General features: G+C 41.9%; 1 protein-coding gene across 1 annotated transcript; it reads left to right on the forward strand.

Moving 5' to 3' along the window:
* Positions 1 to 5,310: 5,310 nt before the first annotated feature.
* On the forward strand, positions 5,311 to 9,911 carry LOC142210366 (uncharacterized). Its single transcript, XM_075279470.1, has 2 exons — positions 5,311 to 5,383; positions 8,387 to 9,911. The coding sequence occupies exons 1-2, from the start codon at positions 5,326 to 5,328 to the stop codon at positions 9,433 to 9,435; spliced, it is 1,107 nt and encodes a 368-aa protein (XP_075135571.1). The 5' UTR covers positions 5,311 to 5,325; the 3' UTR covers positions 9,436 to 9,911.
* The last annotated feature ends 10,788 nt before the right edge of the window (positions 9,912 to 20,699 follow it).

The raw sequence follows: 20,699 nt of genomic DNA on the forward strand, positions 1-20,699 counted from the left end.
TTTCTATGTTTTGTGGCAGATTTGCGACTTTTCCAGTTTATTCTCCCTTTCAGGCTGGCAACTGCTCTCCGACATCTCTCATGGCCATCCTCTGCTCAGAGATGTCACTTTCATTCCATACTTGGACACCCTCCTGTGAAGCCCCCTCTAAGTTGGACAATCTGACCAGCTTGCGGATCACCTACGTACTTCTTTGCCAATTCGACTGGCTCATTAATGAGGAATTTCTTGTTTTGCGCCTTCTAAATGCATGGAATCCAGGACATGATCCTCAACACGCATCAGGGCATGATTCTCCTCCCAGAGGCTAAAATCATCAAAAAAGGGGATCATATACCGTATGGGAGCTATAAAAAAAAAGGGGGTCATATACTGTGCCGGAGGGTGGTCATACTGTGTGTGGGCCATATACTGTGTTGGGTCCATGAAAAAAAGGATTCCAAGTACAAGAGGAATTTTTGATCTGCAATTGGAAAGGCGTCTCCTACAATTTTAATTAGGGTGCCCTATCATGCAACCAAAGATAGCCAAGTTGGGTATCTTTTTTGGCGGGAAAAGGCGAGGCACCTTTCGATAGTTCACAGAGAGGCTAGGGTCTCCCCTGGTTACAAGCAGACTTGGAAAGACTGAGGATTTGGGCATCCACATGACAAATGAGGGTCAATGTGGATAAATGTAAAGTTTTGCATCTGGGTAAAAATAATCTGTATATGACATATGTCCTAGGGGAGCAGGGGTGAACCTAGTCTTTGCGCCGAGGAGCCGAGGGGGGTGGAGCCAAGGGGGCAGAGCGGGCGGTGTTAGCAGGCAGGGAGAGGACCTGCTCTCTGCTATGTGTGAGGGGCGGCAGCTGGAGCAGCGCTGCGTCCACAGGGCCGCCCCAATCCACCGCTCGGTGATGGTGATGCTAAGCCAGTCCAGGACAGCTTGTCCTGGACTGGCTTAGGACAGCAAAAATGCCGCCCCCCACAGAGCCCCGGCGGTCGCTTCAGGTCGCCTCATGAGAGGTGCGGCGCTGTAGGGGAGTAACACTGGAAGAGTCACTGCTGGAGAAGGACCTGGTGTAGATCATAGGTTTTATAACAGCACCAGGAGCGTAATCAGTGGGTAGCAGCGGTAACGGCTGCCACAGGGCCCGTGACACTAGGGGGTACGGTGACAACCGCTACCACTGCGTTTTTTTTTTTTTAATAGGCCGTTACCGGCTGGAGTAACTCCAGCTGGTAACGGGCCCTATTTACTTACCTCTCCTGGCTCCAGACAGGCTTCAGGCCTACTTGTGTGACGTTCCTGACGTCATATGGCCGGGGCCTGCGTCCTTATGCATCACGACGCAGGCCCGGGTCAAGTGACATCCCGTATGTCAATGAAGATGGCCGACATCAGCAGGGACCGCACCGGAGCCAAGGATAGGTAAGTAACAGTGTTTTTTATGTTTGTATCCTCCCCTGGGTCTCCGATTATTATACTCGGGGGTCTGAAAAGACCCCGAGTATAATAATTGTTCATGGGTGCCCACAATGGGGCATAATACTGTTTGCAGGGGCCACTAGGGGAATTAATACTGTGTGCAGGGGCCATTATGGGGCATAATACTAAGTGATAGCATAGGGGAAAAGGACTTGGGCATAATAGTAGATCACAAATTCAACATGAGCCAACAGTGCGGTGCTGCTGCAAAAAAGGCTAATAATATTCTGGGATGTATTAAGACAAGCATTGAATCTAGATCAAGAGAGGTCATTATTCCGCTGTACTCTTCCCTGGTCAGACCACTCCTGGAATACTGTGTACAGTTCTGGGCGCCTCAATTCAAGAAAGACATCGATATATTGGAGCAAGTCCAGAAAAGAGCAACTAAAATGGTGGAAGGTCTGCAAACCATGTCATCCCATATTTCAAAAACATACTGATAGGGAAAAATGTACATTGTGAGCTCTATGTGGGGCTCACAATCTACATTTAAAAAAAAACAAAAAAAAAACCATGTCCTATGAGGAGCGGCTAAAAGAACTGGGATTGTTTAGTTTGCAGAAGAGAAGGCTGAGGGGAGATTTAATAGCAGTCTACAAATATCTGAAAGGTAGTCACAGTGCAGAGGGATCTACCCTATTCTCATTAGCACAAGGAAGTACAAGAAGCAATGGGATGAAACTAAAGGGAAAGAGATACAGATTAGACATTAGGAAAAACTTTCTGACAGTGAGGGTAGTGAGAGAGTGGAATAGGCTGCCACGGGAGGTGGTGGGCGCTCCATCAATGGAAATCTTCAAGCGGAATCTGGATAAACATATAGCTGGGATGATTTAGGAAAACCTGCACTCGCAGGGGGTTGGACCCGATGGCCCTTGAGGTCCCTTCCAACTCTACCAAAAAAAAAAAAAAATACTCCTAACTGTGTGCAGGAATGTGGGGAGGGGGTTGGTCGGTAGGGGTCTTCGGCGTCAGTCGGGGGGGGCCCATGTCAAAAGTTCGTCATGGGGTCCCACCATTCCTAGTTACGCCACTGAACAGCACAATGTCAGTCAGCTGCTTCTAAGGCCAGCAGGATATTGTCATGTATAATAGAGGGTATGGACTGGCGGGACAGGGATGTAATATTACCACTATATAACCAGTTCATAGAAAGGATGTCCTAGGGTTGGCGATGGACCGACGGAGGGCCACAAACCTGATAAGGGGAGGAGCTCAGTTATGAGGAGAGACTAAAGGAGTTAAATCTGTATAATCTGGAGAAGACTCCTGTATAGACTAAGCACGTAACCTGGTAACACCTCATCATGTGATCACTTGACTCCTCCTACATGTGACTGATCACATGACTGTGACATCATCATAGGTCCTTTCGCTCTGGAGCCTGACTCCTCCCACACAGGTGACCTTCACATGGTAATGACATCATCGCAGGTCCTGTAACAGCAGAGGAAATAGCGATGTAGTATACAGCTGTACAGGTGGAGGTATGTGTATATATATGTGTATAGTCATCATCGTCTTACAGGATCACTGGGCCGCGTGTAGCATTAACCCCTTCATTACCCCCATCTTTTATTATTGAGGCCCTTGGTAATATTGTATCGATGTATTACATAACGCTCGCTATGCAGTATAACGTCGTATCGGTGCGACTGTGGTATCTCTATATACAATTATGTTTGTCAATATTACTACAAGACCTCTTCTTTCGAGGCCTATTTCACACGGATGCATTCAGTCCATGATATATAGACAGTATACAGACCTTGATCCATATTTATATTAAGAACCTTAATGTTTATATTTGTAGATATTGCCGACTAAATGCACACGAAAGTGGATCCCCCATCAGGGGCGTAACTTGAGGGGTTCAGTCACACCGAGGCCCAGGAGCCTTAGGGGGCCTATAAGCACTGGCATCAGGATTGAGATTGCAGTTTCCATCTGACCCATAAACCAAGGAAACCCACAGATTACCCGAACCACATAAAGTGGATTAAACTCCTTAGCACCCGTTACCATCACTATCAAGAATTCACTGTAGGGATGAGGTAGGGGCCCCGGACAAAAGATTGCATCGGAGCCCACCAGGCTTTAGTTCCGCCACTGCCCCCATACATTATAATATATGGAGGGACATTACTTATATTTTGACGGTACGTGACCTCGGACCGTCGAAATAATGGTCACAATAATAGCCGTGATGTGTGAATCTAGCATAAGATCAATGTATAATATTGGTACTGTATGGGTGACTATACGTCTGTCTTTTTTTCCTATCTAACACAATACAGTTTGTATGTTGGCCGTATTTACTGGATTGAACAGTCTCCAAGCACACGATGTCATAGTCATCTATGATATATATTACTATATGATATAAATTCTGCTCTTCGTTTCTTATATGATGTGACTCCTTTGATTTCCACTGTCTGGATCGTGCTATATTCTCTAAGCATTTCTTAATCCAAAATTTTGTCTCCAATGGTACAGTACACCAGACTGGCTGAACTGCTTAGCATAATCTTAAATAAAGCCTATGACATTATCACTGTGACTTCTCCACTCACCCCTCATAGAATATGTGATCATCCTCTCATGCTTCACATAACAGAAGCCAGAAGAAAAATTTTGGATTAAATCCATGCCAAATCCAGTTCCTTAAGACCCAGTTCACACATCTCTAATAATGAAAACCTATTCATCATATGTTCCCATTTATTTAAAGAGAGTGAAAATACAACAGCAACACTATTATCTCCTCGCATGTATTCTCCAGTTATTTTTATCATAGCTATTATGTTATTTTTACATGTAGGTTCCTACAATACAGGACTCTCTTTTGTACATCTGATTATTTTCCTGATTGATCCTTCAAGGATGAAGAGAGACAGAAATAAGATGGCAGAAAGTATATTAAATCTCACCCTGGAGATCCTGCACCAGCTTACTGGAGAGGTGAGAGATTCTGATGATGTCACATTACATCATTCTTATCTATAGTAATAACAGATGATATGACTGGAGAGGTGAGGGACTCTGGGAATGGATAGAGTGATATTTATTAATGTGTCTCTCCATAAACAGGATTACACAGTAGTGAAGAAGACCTCTAGTGGGCGCTGTCAGGCTCCTGTATCTGAAGGATGGGGGAGAACCCTGAGCCCAATCCCGGGGCCTCCACCTCACTCCCTGATACATGAGGAGATCAATGGACAGAAGATCCTAGAACTCACCAACAAGATGATTGAGCTGCTGACTGGAGAGGTGACACTGCTGGGAATACTGGGACATTATACAGGAGCGCTATGAAGGGATCTGGTGATGACTGTATCATTGTGTTGTCAGGTTCCTATAAGGTGTCAGGATGTCACTGTCTATTTCTCCATGGAGGAGTGGGAGTATTTAGAAGGACACAAAGATGTGTACAAGGAGGTGATGATGGAGGATCAGCAGCCCCTCACATCAGCAGGTAATAGACATGACTAAATACACACGGCCTCTCATTATCTGTATGGAAAGAATGAATTCAGTCCCTGTATGTGTTTCCTCCAGTTCCATCCAGTAAGAGAACATCACCGGAGAGATGTCCCAGTCCTCTTCTACCACAGGACTGTAAGGAAGAAAATGTCCTCCAGGATGATCAGGTAGATGACAACATGGTGGATTTATCCAGGAGACCTGCAGCTATTTGGTCAGATAACTCCTGCTGTCACTTTTGGTGGTCATGATAATGAATGATCTTTTCTTCTCCTATAAAACATCCCACGTGACTTCTCCATCTGTCTGGTGACTTTTACACTATTTGTTTCACAGTTTTTGTATTCGGGTGAAGATCTGAACATTATTATGGTTCCGGAGACATATGTGAGGGGTGATGAGGAGAGTAAGGAGGACATTCCTACAGGTGAGTAGTAACTACTAAATAGGAGCCTGCTCATTATGTGTCACTATCCTGTTGTAATGCTTGTTTTGATGTATTATTGTTTTTTTTTTCACGTGAGTTTATTAACTTTTTACTGCAGCTTTTGCCACTTTTTAATGTGTCCATTGGTTTCCACTTGTTCAGTTCAGAGGATATATTATCTGGATCCTCAGCTCTAGAAGGGATCAAATTTGAGTAGTGAAGTGCAGATAAACTTGCTATTAATAAACAAGACATCTTATGAATAGCAGATAGAGAAGTTCACTGTAATCCATTGGCATCCATCATGTCAGGCAGAATTATGTTCCACTACAGACTATCCAGAGGAAAAAAATCAGTGTCAGAATTATTAATACCTATTAATAATTCTACCGCATTTCCATCGCTCCTTTGCTGGAATAAGTTAGTGCAGGGAATCTTAAAGCTATGAGTCCCTCCCTGCATTAACTAGCTGACCTAGACTACTCCTAATCACATTGAAAGTGGGCCAGTAGAGCAGACAGATGAGAGGTGTAGGTGAGTATTAGTTGTTTTATTCATCATTGAGTTTTTGTTATTCAGGTTCCACAGGATCATTTGAATCATTGGAATATGTTAAAAAAGTTGGTCATTATTTTTAATAAGATTTTCAATGGAGATTGTGTGTGGTGAGTTAAATAAAAATATTTTCTCATGTTACTTTATTACGGCCATCTAATTGACAGCATCCATTACGAAAGCAGAACTTTGTGTTAGCCACTAAAAACCTCACCTATTTTTATCCCAATATCCAACAGCGCCAAGTAGAGGCAAGCTGGTATTATCAGGCTGGGAAAGGACAGAAACTTTGGCCCTTCCAACTCTGGAAATGCTAGGCTGAAAATACTTTGTAGATTCCGGTTGATTATGAAAATTGGAGGGGATTCCACATTGCTCTTTTGAAAAAAAAAACTTTTTCATTGGTTACCCCATTTTTTTTAAGGATTTAAATTACCATGGTGGGAAGGAACGTTTTTGGCCCTTCCTGTATGATAATATCAGCCTGCAGTTGGCCCATAGCCATCCATCACTAGATATTTGGATACTGGATCATACCTAGCTCTTCCTAGCACCCCTGGTGACAGTTCTTGCTGAGGCAATAATTGAGAGGTTAATGTTTGCTTTTTTAGTGGCTAACACTAAGCTCCATCTTAGTAGTAGCCACTGTCAATCACATACTGACCCTACTAAGCCAGTAATAATGTATTTAAAAAAAAATACAGCGAGATGTAAGAAATACATTTTTATTGAAATAAAAACTTTGCCTGCCAGGGCTAAGCTGTCACATTTTGTAGCACAACTAATTGAGTTTAGCTACTGAGTAAAAACTGCAGTCCTGTAGATTGCATACAACACAATGCATTCAGATGGACTGGAGATGTCCCTCAATAGTTACAATCCATTTGTTGCCCTGCAAAAAGTTGCCATTTAGTTTTGGCCTAATTTTATTAAAATAAAAAATATATAAATAAATGACGATCATCAACCATAAACGAGTCCAAATGATCCTTTAGAACCTAAAAATCAAACCAGAAAGTTCTATTGTAGCACACAGCACCTCAGAGATGCACCACTATTAATAATGATGGTGCATCAAGGGCCTTCTAGTTGCATCCTAATTGTGCATCTCTGAGGTTCTATGTCTTACAAAAATAAATTATAGTGCACGGACTCCTAAACCTACATAGGAGTCCCTGCACTACTACTTTTACATGAGTTACGCTGTTTGCATAACTTCCATTCACTTTTATGGGGGTTACTCCAAAATCTGTAACTATATGAGTAGGCCCAGTCCTGACATTGGGACCAGATGAGAGAAGGAACGGATTATGGGGGTCAGTACTGATGTGTTGGGGAGTCGGTATGAGAGGAGGCAGGCACCGTACAGGTATTTATATGAATTGTTGGGCGGGTTCTCTATTCACAGCAGAAGACAACATTGCAAAGATTGTAATTTTGTAAGATATCGGCAGTAAGGCAATCAGACAGGAGGAGGAAACAGGAAAGAAATAAGAAGGGTGGGAGGAGGGAAGGAGGAAGAGAAGCGGTTGCAGAGACATCACAAGTTTCTCAATGTACAGTAGGGGGCCCACGGAGCACAGATGGTGTCAAAGGTAGGTATGGAGCTGTTGACCCTAGCAAGAAAGTTAATTTCCGAATTGGAGCAGTAGATTTCCATCTTAGGGCAATTAGAGTTAGCCACTGCGCAGAGATATAAGAACAGTAAGGCAGACTTCTTGGAGGTAAAATGAGTAAATATGTCAAGCGATCAAGAAGAACTACCGGTATAAATGATCTGTCTCTGATTTCTTTGACCCACCTCCAAAAAGCACATATGAGGGGGCAGGTCCAGAACATTTAGCAGAGCGAACCCACATCTGAGAGACCTCTCCAACATATTTTGGAATTTGTGGGATTCAGGGAGTGCAGCAAAGCTGGAGTATGATACCAATGTATGAGAAGCTTTTACTGTGTCTTCCGGAATGTCACACAGGACAAGGATCTACTAAGGGGGCATTCACACTGAGTAACGCCGGGCGTGTATCACAGCCGTACACGCCGGCATTACGGCAGACTGCCGAACACTTCCCATTCACTTCAATGGGAGCGCTCGTAACAGCGGCGTTTACGAGCACTCCCATTGAAGTGAATGGGAAGTGTTCGGCAGTCTGCCGTAATGCCGGCGTGTACGGCTGTGATACACGCCCGGCGTTACTCAGTGTGAATGCACCCTAAATCAGTCAAACAAAATAGGCTGGTACCAGTTCTAAAAATGATCTACTGGTCATCGCTCTGAAGTCTAATTTTAGATTATTAACTGTTTTGTCATCACTGACTTAGTGGATAATTGAATTTTACTACAAGCCTTGTAATATATATGGACATTTTAGAAAGAAATGTATGAAAATATCAATATTATTTAAAGCTATGCTACACAAAAATAATAGTCATTTTTCTTCTTGGTAGATGACTGTACCTGGAGCTTAGAGGAACATCTCATATCTTCAGATTATGAAGCAGATGATGGTGGTATCATACAAGATACATATGAAGAACATGTTATTATCCCAGATATACCCTCAGCCCTTCACAGCAAAGATCCATCATCTGATCCTTCTATGCAGGTCCGATCTTCTGATTCATCACGGACTGACAAAGAACATAAAAAACGTAGAAAGGGAGTTAAATATAATAGCATTCACACAGCGGAGAAGCCATATTCATGTTCAGAATGTGAGAAATCTTTTAATCACAAATTAGATCTTGTTACGCATCAGAGAATTCACACAGGGGAGAAGCCATATGCATGTTCAGAATGTGGGAAATGTTTTAAGCAAAAATCCGATCTTGTTATACATTACAGAAGTCACACAGGGGAGAAACCATTTTCATGTTCAGAATGTGGGAAATGTTTTAATCAAGCATCAAATCTTGTAAAACATCAACGAATTCACACAGGGGAGAAGCCATATTTATGTACAGATTGTGGGAAATGTTTTATCCAAAAAGTACATCTAATTAAACATCAAGCAATTCACACAGAGGAGAAGACATTTTCATGTCCCGAATGTGAAAAATGTTTTACTTACAAATCAGATCTAGTTACACATCAGAGAACTCATGCAGGGGAACGGCCATTTTCTTGTTCTGAATGTGGGAAATGTTTTAATCACAGACACCATCTAGCTAAACATCAAATGACTCACACGGGGGAGAAGCCATTTTCATGTACAGAGTGTGGAAAATCATTTACCGGTAAATCGTCTCTCATTAGACATGAGAGAACTCACACAGGAGAGAAGCCATTTTCATGTACAGAATGTGGGAAATCATTTACCGGTAAATCGTCTCTCATTAGACATGAGAGAACTCACACAGGAGAGAAGCCATTTTCATGTTCACAATGTGGGAAATGTTTTATCCAAAAATCACAACTTGTTAGACATGACAGAGTTCACACAGATGAACGTAAATTCACTTGGGAAAGATTCTACAGAAAACTCAACTCTTGTTAAACATCCGGGAAAACCTATTTCATGTTCACAAGTAATGTCATATCTTTAAATCTGGTCTTAATAGACTTAAGGGAATTCACACAGGTGAGAAGCCAAATTTATGCCCATAACATGGCTTTATAAAAGAAACCATCAGTGCAGATTCACTTCCTAAAGATTGTTTCAGTCGGCATACTCATGGACATGACACTATATAGAATTATTGCATATAAGAATTTATATATGAGCTGTACTCCAGTGTTATTGAAATCCTGCTTCATATGCTATTTTTGGAAAAAGAGAAGCTAATCTCGAAACAGATCAAAATGTAGATCGGACATTTGGTATTGAAGTATTAATAACTCCGTATGATTCCATTTCTCCAAGGTACATAAAGGCAGATACCTCACTGTTGTCCTCTTTATCCTCTTGTCCTATGGAACATATTGTATAATGTGGGTAGTAATTTATCATGTTATCCTTGTTTTCTGTTATTATTGGTCTTTAAGTAACTTTGTTATTACTTACATCTTCTTTCGTTCTTATATATTTTAATGGAAATGGAACTACTGAAAAATGTCTTCAATAAACAAGAATGTGATTTAAAACAAAAATGGGCCATTTACCAGAATTGTGAATTGAATCCAGTCAAACACAATCCACATTCGTATAGCAAGATTCAATGCATGGATGTCTGGGAAATTTAGGCCTCCTTGTAGTTTGGTTTGTTTAAGGATCGCAAATGAGAGGTTTGATTTTTTTTTTGTTGTTGTCCCAAACAAAAGTTTTATAAAGTTAGTTAATGGGTTTCTCATCTATTGACCACAGGTATATAGATAAGGACTGTATCATAAGAGACCTGAGGGAACTCAATCACTTAAAGACAAACGTTCACCCTTCCTAAAATAAAAAATAAAAAAATTTAAAAAAAAGGATAGGGGCAGTCACTTCCACAGGTTAGTTATGTAGTGATTTATATTTAAAGAGAACCTTCGACTTTCTCCAATAAGTCCAGCTCATTACATCAATGAATAGGTAGTGCTCCACTGATTCCAGCACAGTTGGAATTTTTTCTCTAGCCTCCACCATTCCCAAGCAATCAATGCTGTTAGTTTTAGTGCCTGATATGCTATTTAGTCTCTGTACTGTCAGGCAGGATCAGGAAAGGGGTGTGATTCTGAGCTCTGACTGGCTGCCTCTGATTGGAGATCTGAATCACACCCCCTGCCTGACACCACCCACCTGATATTACAGGGCTTGGGAAAGACGAGGGCTAAAGAAAAACTTTCAATTGCGCTGGAATCAATGGATTAGCACCTATAAATGGATCCAAGAACTTGAATTGGTGGAGGTGGTGAAAAGTCCTCATATAGTTAAGAGGGAACCCTAGTGATATTCAACCCTAAGTATTTTATATATGATTTCTTCCAACAGAATATGAACTGTGTAGCCCACAGTAGTCAGGCAGGGCCCTATAGGAGAAGTGGGCCTGATAGTGCCCCAATCCATTGTACCGCCTTGGATGGCATTGTGTAGGTGCTGTCATGGGTTTGCATGCATGAGTATAATGTCGTCCACAAATTCTAAAGTCTCTGTCACTCATTCGGATATAAACTGTAATGTAGACCAAAGAGGTTACAGGGGGTCAATTCTTGTCTATAACTCTATCAGAGTTCATACAAAGAGAGGTGAAAAAATAATAGGATCAACGATATATCATAATAAACAAATAAATAAAACTTTGCTTTTATTAATACTACTAAAATAAGGGCAGAATGCACATATGCACTATCGTGCTACCAAGTGACAAAGTGTTATTGAGGGACTGGGACCATATGTGGTATGCGGTTCTATGTGTCCTTCACACTATTCCCTTTCAAAATTATCCTCAGTTTGCTTATAGGTCCAATATGATCCACAATTCGTGGACTAACAGAGCACAAAGCAAGACAGACCTACTATAGCCCGTATATATTATATCTCTGGGGATAATATATACACCATACGTGGAGGGAGGAAAGGATCATAGGAAACACCTGGAACAGAACGTCTCAGCCCAGATGCCACAAAAATCCCTTGTCTATCTGACATACAAATGGTGGGGAAAATATGTATTGGGGATCTGAATTCACACCAAAATACCAGCATGTACCGCTGCCATTAAAATTGTCATATAAGTAGCTCGTGCATATACCACTCTGAGAGGTGGTGTCTTCCGGCTACTCCAGCTTCCTCCAGAGTCTCTTTGCCTTCCCTACGTCTGACAATCCAGGCTGTCTACACTCTTCAGTGGCAGGGAGTCAGCGTCCCCGTTCCCGCTTCAGAGTGTTTCCGGGGTTACTATTACTACCTGTTCTCCATTCCCAAGAAGGACGGCTACCTTCATCCCATTCTGGACGTGAAGGGGCTAAACAGTTTTGTCCGTGTCTCAAGGTTCCAATAGAGTCTCTGCAGTCAGTGGTGGTATCCCTGGAGACGGAGAATACTTTTGTACATCGACATCCACATTGCCTTTCTTCATATCCCCTTCAGGCTGTGCCATCAGTTTTTTCTATGTTTTGCGGCAGATTTGCGACTTTTCAGAGATGTCACTTTGATTCCATACTTGGACACCCTCCTGTGAAGCCCCCTCCAAGTTGGACAATCTGACCAGCTTGCGGATCACCTTTGTACTTCTTTGCCGATTCGACTGGCTCATCAATGAGGAAAGGTCTTGTCTTGCGCCTTCTAAATTCATGGAATCCAGGACATGATCCTCAACACGCATCAGGGCATGATTCTCCTCCCAGAGGCTAAAATCCCCAGGTTCAATGTGTCCCACCTTCGGAGGTACTCTCTTTGCTCTCTTCTGTTCTGCATATGAATCCTGGGCACAATGGTCTTGACCTTCAGGCTGTCACTTTTGTTCAGTTACACTCTTATCCTATTCACTTGGCGATTCTGACCCACTGGGACAAATCTCCGGCCAGCCTAGACTGACTGATTCTCTTTCCATCTTGGGTTCGCCAAGAGCTTCTTTGGTGGCTCTCCTTCCCAGGAATATGTCAGGGAGGCAGGAGATTCCCACCGACGCCAGTTCAACCTGCTGAAACGGAGGATCTTCTTGTCTTATTGGACCTCTTTCTTCCAAGAATGACCAGTCAGAGTCCATACCGACAGCTCCCCCCTTGGTCGCCTACAACCTGTGTTTTGTATCTCCATGATGGCAGAAAAAGTCTACCGCTGTTGAGTTATCCAAGTAGATCTTCACATGTTTATTGACCAAAAAATGTTGAGACGTTTGGAATGTCTCCTATACTGCCCGCATGTCTTTGTAATAGTGCTATAGCGGTGTTATTTGGGAGGACCAACTACCCTGCAATAGAATGGATTAAACTTTTACTCTCAATACCACTGACTTGCATCAGTGGTAACCATGACTATCGACTCTGGATACCAAGGAACCCCTTTGCATAGGTTTTGATCTTGGACTCAACAATTTAAAGATCTTTTTACTAGAGGGGGTACTAACATCTTTTCATCCTGTGAGAACTGAGACCTGTCCTATGACTTTAGGATCTGACTTTGTAAGTGGCAAGAGTAGAACTTACTCTAGGCCACAGCTGGAATACTGGCCATCATGTGTCCCAGAATTGACATTGCTTCTCTGGCTGAACAAAAAGTTTTTCTCTGAAAGGCTAAAATTTTCTCCTTCATTAATTTTTTTCTTCTCTAGGAGAATAAAGGTCATGTGTATTTCCAAGTGTAGGATTAGGCCTACAAATTTCTTGGACATACTGAGGCCTGACTTCTCCATATAGAGAATCCAGAGAAACTTGTGGTGAATAGAGAACATTGGGATATGTCAATAGGCATCTTTTAGGTCTATGGTGATCATCACATACACAGTGATCACTTTTGGAAGATATTCTAGCTTTCTCAGCTGCCAGGCTAGGCACGTCACCCTTTATCATCATCATCATCAAACATTTACTGTGCTGATGCTACTCCTAAACAGTTGCCATCACTCAGCCAGACATGTCTTGCGGCCAGGTCCATTATATTACATTATGCCGCATGTTCCACCAAATGCCTAATGACTACCACCAATCAGGCAGACATGTCCTGTGACCTGGTCCATTATATTTTGCCCTGCTGCACTGTCGATACAACAATGAGTGCCTCCTACTGTATGTAAAATTACCATAATAGAGAGGGAAAACTACACATTTTATGAACAACCCAAAGATAAAAATGTTCTAACTCTCAGAACTGCAGGTACAAAAAAACCACACACCGCAGGATTAGATACGCGCCTCAGCACACAGTACCACACACCGGAGGATTATACATGTGCCTCAGCAAACAGTACCATGCACCGGAGGATTAGATACGCGCCTCAGCACACAGTACCATGCACCAGAGGATTAGATATGCACCTCAGCACACTGTACCACGCGCTGGAAGATTAGATACACAGTTCAGCACACAGTACCACACATCAGAGCTTTACTCTAGATTTCCATAGCAACCCAGCCATTTTTCTTCACTGCTGTATGTCAGCTTTAACCCCTTAATGCTCTGGTCAGTAATAGTACGTCCTAGTAAGTAGCATATTCGCGTTCAGCTCAGTACTATTACTGACCTGTAATGGCGCGGGCACAGAACTTGGCTGCGTTACACAGCTGAGAGCCAGGACGAGCTGCCCCGCTGAATTGCCGGTTGGAGCTCTGCTCCGATTGGCGTTAAACCCTCTCGATGCCGCGGACACGTCTGCCACATCGAGAGAGTTAGACCCCCCTGGGCACCCCCCGTGGCGAGATCGGGGGGTGCCCTGATGCATTTTATGCAGCCTGGGATCTGGCTAGTGACCCCGGGCTGCTAGGACCCCCGCTTACCTGGTTGATCCTGCCGTGATCCCGGAATGGTGTCTAAGCGTCTACATAGACACACTTCCTCTATAGTCTGCAATACATGTGTATTGCAGGCTATAGTACTGGACCAGCAATCAGAGTATTGCTGGTCCAAGTAAAGTTATAAAACAAATAAAAAATGTTAAAAAAAAAATTTGTAAAAATAAATTAATAAAGTGTATGAAATAAATAAATAAATGAATGAATAAAGCCCCAAAATTCCCTTTTTTCTAGATTAAGATAAGATATTCCTTTAACCCCTTCCCGCTGATGGCATTTTTTGATTTTCGTTTTTGACTCCCCTCCTTCTAAACCCCATAACTTTTTTATTTCTCCGCTCCCAGAGCCATATGAGGTCTTAATTTTTGCGGGACAAATTTTTCTTCCTGATGCCACCATTAATTATTCTATATAATGTACTGGGAAGCAGGAAAAAAATTCAGAATGGGGTGGATTTGAAGAAAAAATGCATTTCTGCGACTTTCTTACGGGCTTTGGTTTTACAGCGTTCACTGTGCAGCCAAAATGACATGTCCCCTATATTCTGTGTTTCGGTACGGTTCCAGGGATACCAAATTTATATGGTTTTATTTACATTTTGACCCCTAAAAAAAATTCCAAAACTGTGTTAAAAAATTTTTTTTCTAAAAGTCGCCATATTCCGACGGCCGTAACTTTTTTATACGTAAGTGTACGGGGATGCATAGGGTGTTTTTTTGGGGGGGCCGGGTGTACTTTTTAGTTCTACCATTTTCGGGAAATGTTATTGCTTTGATCACTTTTTATTCAAATTTTTATCAGAATCAAAACAGTGAAAAAACGGCGGTTTGGCACTTTCGACTATTTTTCCCGCTACGGCATTTACCGAACAGGAAAAATATTTTTATAGATTTGTAGAGTGGGCGATTTCGGACGCGGGGATACCTAACATGTATATGTTTCACAGTTTTTAACTACTTTTATATCTGTTCTAGGGAAAGGGGGGTGATTTGAACTTTTAATTCTTTTTATATTTTTTTTATATTTTTTTAACTTTTTTTTTTATTTTTTTTTTGCATTTATTAGACCCCCTAGGGGTGTTGAACCCCAGGGGGTCTGATCACTAATGCAATGCATTACAATGCTAATGCATTGCAATGCATTGCAAAAAAGCATCCTTTCTTTTGCAGGCTGCATAGACCAGCCTGCAAACGAGAGGCTTTGCAGACAAGCCTGGGAGCCTGTACAAGGCTCCCGGCTGTCATGGCAACGGGACGTCAGCCCTGGAGCATGCTCCAGGAGCCGGCGATCCCGGCCAAAATGGCGGCGCCCATGCGCCGCCGGGAAAATGGCGCCTCCGGCGCCTTTGACCGCGGCGCCGGAGGAGTTAATGCCTCCAATCGGTCCGGGGACCGATCGGAGGCATTAGAGCCGGTTGTCTACTGCTTAAAGCAGTAGACACCCGGCGGCTATGGCAGCCGCCCGGCTCCCGGGCGGTCGCCATAGTTACAGACCCGACATGCGCCGTACTATTACGGCGCATGTCGGGAAGGGGTTAATGGTCCCACAATGGGGAAATTTCAGTGATACAGTTTCATAGATGGTACAGTAGTATATAACAGGAGAGAAACACATACAAGCTCATGGCAGATAGAGAAATCCTAGGAATCATAGCAACTAAAAAAGAAAGAAACAAAGACACAGTGCAGGATCATTTAGTTCTCTGTGCGGATTGATGTTAATAATAATATTAATACAGCTGACTTGATTGTAGGACACGAGGAGGGGGTCACAGCATGTGGATATAACAAGCAGAAATTTTTGCAGAGGTGGGGGACATAGTCAGCTATTATGATAACATATGTACCTCTTGGTAGGTAGTGAGATCTCCTGCTCACAGCTGATAGTTCGGTATCTTGCATCAGCACTATTGTCCTTTTAACCACAAAAAAATGCCCCAAATATCCTTCATCACAAGCCCTCCTCCTCGTTTCTTCTTACCACTGTGTTCTACTGCCCCAAGGAAGTCAGAAACCATCAAGGTATACATGGTGCTGCTCTCTTGCCAAGCTTCCATAACTCCTGGGGTAGGTGGGTGATGGTAGGTTCCCAGGCTGTAGCAGAGTCCCACGTGTCCACAGTAGAAGAAAGAAATACCAGTCAGCTGTAGCATCTTCACGCATCAGCAATAGATGCCAAAAAATCATCTCCTTGAAGAAGAAGTCCACACTTCCATGTAGGTTTTCCTCCATTCCGCATGGTGTCCATGCTGTCCTGGGGGGATGGTAACAGGCACATGTGCACACACAGGAAACCAGCTGAACCAGGTCTTGTCATTGTCCATGCTTTACAATGGAAACAAAAGGAACAAAATACTCCACAGGGTCTTCCATTCGATTTATAGTTGCTAATTCATAGTGCTAGATTGCTTGGTTACAGGATTCTTGAAGATACAGAGAAAAAAGAGTGAAAAAGGAAAGATAAAGTTTGCTCCCACCTTGGAGCACTGCATAAAGGCAGCCAGCCATTCAGGGTTATATAAAATTAAACCCTAAAAAATAATAAAAACTATGCATATTTGGTATCGACGCATCCGTAACAACCTGTACAATAAAACTAAAACATTATTTCACCTATACAGTAAACGTCGGAAGAAAAAAATGGGAAAAAAAATGCCAGAAATGATAATTTTTTGCCATCTCACCTTACAAGATATTCTATAAAAGAGTACCACAAGAGTACCAATAAGAAGCACAGGTTGTCCCGCAAAAAATAAGCCCTCAACCAACTCTGTCAACTGAAAAATAAAAATGTTACGCATCTCTGAAGATGGCAATGCAAAAATCATTGATTTATGTCTCCATATGGTTTTTTTGTTCTGCAAAATTACTAACGCATAAAAAAAAATTATATAAATTAGGTATCGCCGTAATCGTACCGACCCGCAGAATAAAGGTCACATGTTACTTATGCTGTACGCCATGCGGAAAACATTTAAAATGTAAAATGCAATGCCAGAATTGATGATTTTTTTTTCCAGCAAAAAAAGAGTTAATAAAAAATAGTCAATAAGTTATAGGCACCCAAAAATGGTGTCATTACAAAATGCATGATATCCCGGAAAAATAAAAACTCTCATATGTATGGCCACGTCACCACAAAAATAAAAAAAATATAGCTTGAATAATATGAAGACAAAAAAAAAAAAAATCGCCAAATCATTAGAACAAATCTGGTTGCGTCAGGAGGGGAATATATAAGCGGTGCGAGCGGGATATTTCTACAAACTGCAGAAACAGAGAAATAAATATTATGATATGTTTTGCTGTTAACCCCTTCTTTGTTACAAAAAAATGTGGTTTAACCACTTCCGGACCGCCCATAGACTATATACGTTCAGGAAGTGGTTGTCTAGTTCTGACAGGACGTACCTGTACGTCCAAGTCAGAACACAGCAGCTGCACAAGATCGTGCAGCTGCTTTCACTAGGAGCCGGTTGTAACTTCAGCCGGAGCTCCCAGAGAGAAGACAGAGCAGATTTATTACCTGCTCTGCTATCTGCATCGCTGTGTATACAGCGCTCAATGAGCGCTGTATACACAGCAATGGACGCAGCCATAAATCAGCTGTCCTCTGACCCGGCAGACACGTGATCTGCCAGGAGCAGTGTCCTGCCAGAGCTGCTGGGTCCTACAGGACTCAGATCAGCTCTGCATACTGTGTATACAGTGTGCAGGAGTCTGTATTTCTCCTGTAACTGAGGTTAAATGTACCAGCCTCAGTTATAGGAGAAATCAGCCTCAAGTACAAAAAAAAAAGTGATCAGATGTCCCCAAAGGTCTCTTATCACCTCATGGGGACACAATCTGGGAAAAAAAATAAAATAAAAATATAATAAAAAAGTTAAAAAAAAAAGTAAATAAAATAATAAAAAATAAATAAATAATCCGCTAATAAAACGCCGTTATTAAAGGTTATAGCCCCACCCCCGACGACACCATACAAAATAAAAATTACCGTAACGGAGAGGAAAAACTATATTATAAAGTTTTTCAGTGACACTTTGTGTTATTAAATAAAAAAATATATATAAATTGAAAACAAGAAACAATTTCCCTCCTATTTTGTTTATATTTTCCTGGATATAAAAAAAATTAAAACACATTTGAAAATAAAAATAACATAAAAATAAAGTCCTATGTGTCCCCGAAAAAAGACGCAAAAATTAGTTGACTAAGACATACGAGAAAAATTTTACAGACCTCAAAACCACACATACATAATAAACCTAAAATGTGTCTGGTCCTGGACCACAAATTGGCCCGGTACTGAAGTGGTTAAAATGGAAAATAAGTATAAAAAAGTGACATTTGGAAATTTCACCTTCATTTTGCATTAATTCCTGTGGAACACCTAAAGGGTTAATAAAGTTCCTATATACAATTTTGAATAGTTTGAAGACTACAGTTTCAAAAATGGGGTCATTTATGGGTGTTTTCTATTATATAGGCCCCTCAAAGTCACTTCACAACTAAATACCGTATATATTCGAGTATAAGCCGACCCAAATATAAGCCGAGGCCCCTAATTTTACCACAAAAAAGTGGGAAAACTTATTGACTCGAGTATAAGCCGAGGGGGGGAAATGCAGTAGCTACTGGAAAGTTTTCAAAAATTAAAATGGTCGGAGTTTTTGGGTGCAGTAGTTGCTGGGGAAGGGGAGGGGGTGTTTTGGTTGTCTGTCTGCCCCTTCCCTGAGCTTGAGGACTGTTTTTTCTTCCCCCACTTGGAGTTCAGTCTGGCTAAATATAGGGTATCTGCAGTGCTCCTATTAACCCCTTCCTGACGGAACAGGAGCATTGCAGATCCCCTATATTCAGTAGACCGGGCACTTTCAGACACAGGGATACATCATGTGTTTGTGTTTCACAGTCATTTTCTACTTTTATATGTATTCTAGGGAGAGGAGTGAATTACAACTTTTATTCCCCACCATTCTATGGAAGATTCTATACATTACTATTGTGGCTGGTCATAAACCCCCCCCCCCCCCCTAAAATATATTTTTTCTTTTCCTTGACTCGAGTATAAGTCAAAAACTGTGCTGAAAAATTCGGCTTATACTCGAGTATATATGGTAGGTCCCTAGAAAACAAAATCTTGAAATTTTCTTGAAAATCTGATAATTTGCTACTAAAGTTATAAGCCTTCTAACTTCCTAAAAAAGTAAAAGAACATTGAAGAAACAATGCCAATATAAAGTAGACTTATGGGAAATGTTAATTAGTAGAGATGAGCGAGTATTGTTCGGATCAGCTGATCCGAACAGCATGCTCCATAGAAATGAATGGATGCACCTGGTACTTCCACTTTGACGGTGGCCGGCCGCTTAACCCCCCGTGTGCCGGCTACGTCCATTCATTTCTATGCGAGCATGCTGTTTGGATCGGCTGATCCGAACAGTACTCGCTCATCTCTATTAATTAGGAAGAATTTTGTGTGACAGGACTGTCTGTGTTTTCACGAGAATAACAGAAACTTTCAAAATTGATAATTTTAGGAAATTTTCAGTATATTTGTCCTTTTTTTAACAAACAAATGCAAAGTATAATGACCAAAATTTACCACTAACATAAACTACAATGTGTCACGAAAAAACAATCTTGGAATCACCTGGATAGGAAAATGCATTATGAAGCTATCCTCACATAAAGTAAAAGACGTCATATTTTAAAAACAGGGTCTGAGCCTTAAGGCCCAGACTACCCTGCATCCTTAAAGGGGTATTCCCACGTCGCATACTCACCAGTCTTCACTGCTGTAAAATCTTCTTTCTTCCTGGTTTCTTGTGTCATTTGGTGGGCAGGGTTTACCTCCGCCCCCAAATTAGTGTGTAGCTCCGCCCACCACATAGCATGATCCTATGGGGCGGCTGAAGGGCCTGTGATGTCATCAAAGGTCCTCAAACAACACTATATACACAATATTGGACCATGAAGTACAGGCAGGAGCAACTCCATTCTGTGTTATATACAGAGACTGCCTGTCTCTGCCATGATGAACACAATTGAATTAGCTAGCCTGATAACTGGGAGAACAGAAGACGAGTTCAGAAATGCAAGCAGCTCCTCTCCCCTATCTGATATCAGGATAGCAGGAAGCTAGGTTACGTGGTGTAGACACAGGAATAGCTAGAAACACAGGCTCGCTCCCGTGCACTTAGCCCCCTCCTCCCTCCCCCCTGAGAGCAGGCAGATACATCACTTGACTTTTGAGCAGATAAGTCAAGGGCTGTGTCAATAATAAATTGAATAAAGTAAGATAGTGGACAAACAAAGCAGTTTTGCAGAAGCAGTGTATTTAGGAAAAGTCTTACATCCACATTAACAAGCAGTATAGATAGGATCCTTGTGA

This window comes from Leptodactylus fuscus, chromosome 6 (genome assembly GCF_031893055.1).
Source record: "Leptodactylus fuscus isolate aLepFus1 chromosome 6, aLepFus1.hap2, whole genome shotgun sequence".
NCBI classification, from domain to species: domain Eukaryota; kingdom Metazoa; phylum Chordata; class Amphibia; order Anura; family Leptodactylidae; genus Leptodactylus; species Leptodactylus fuscus.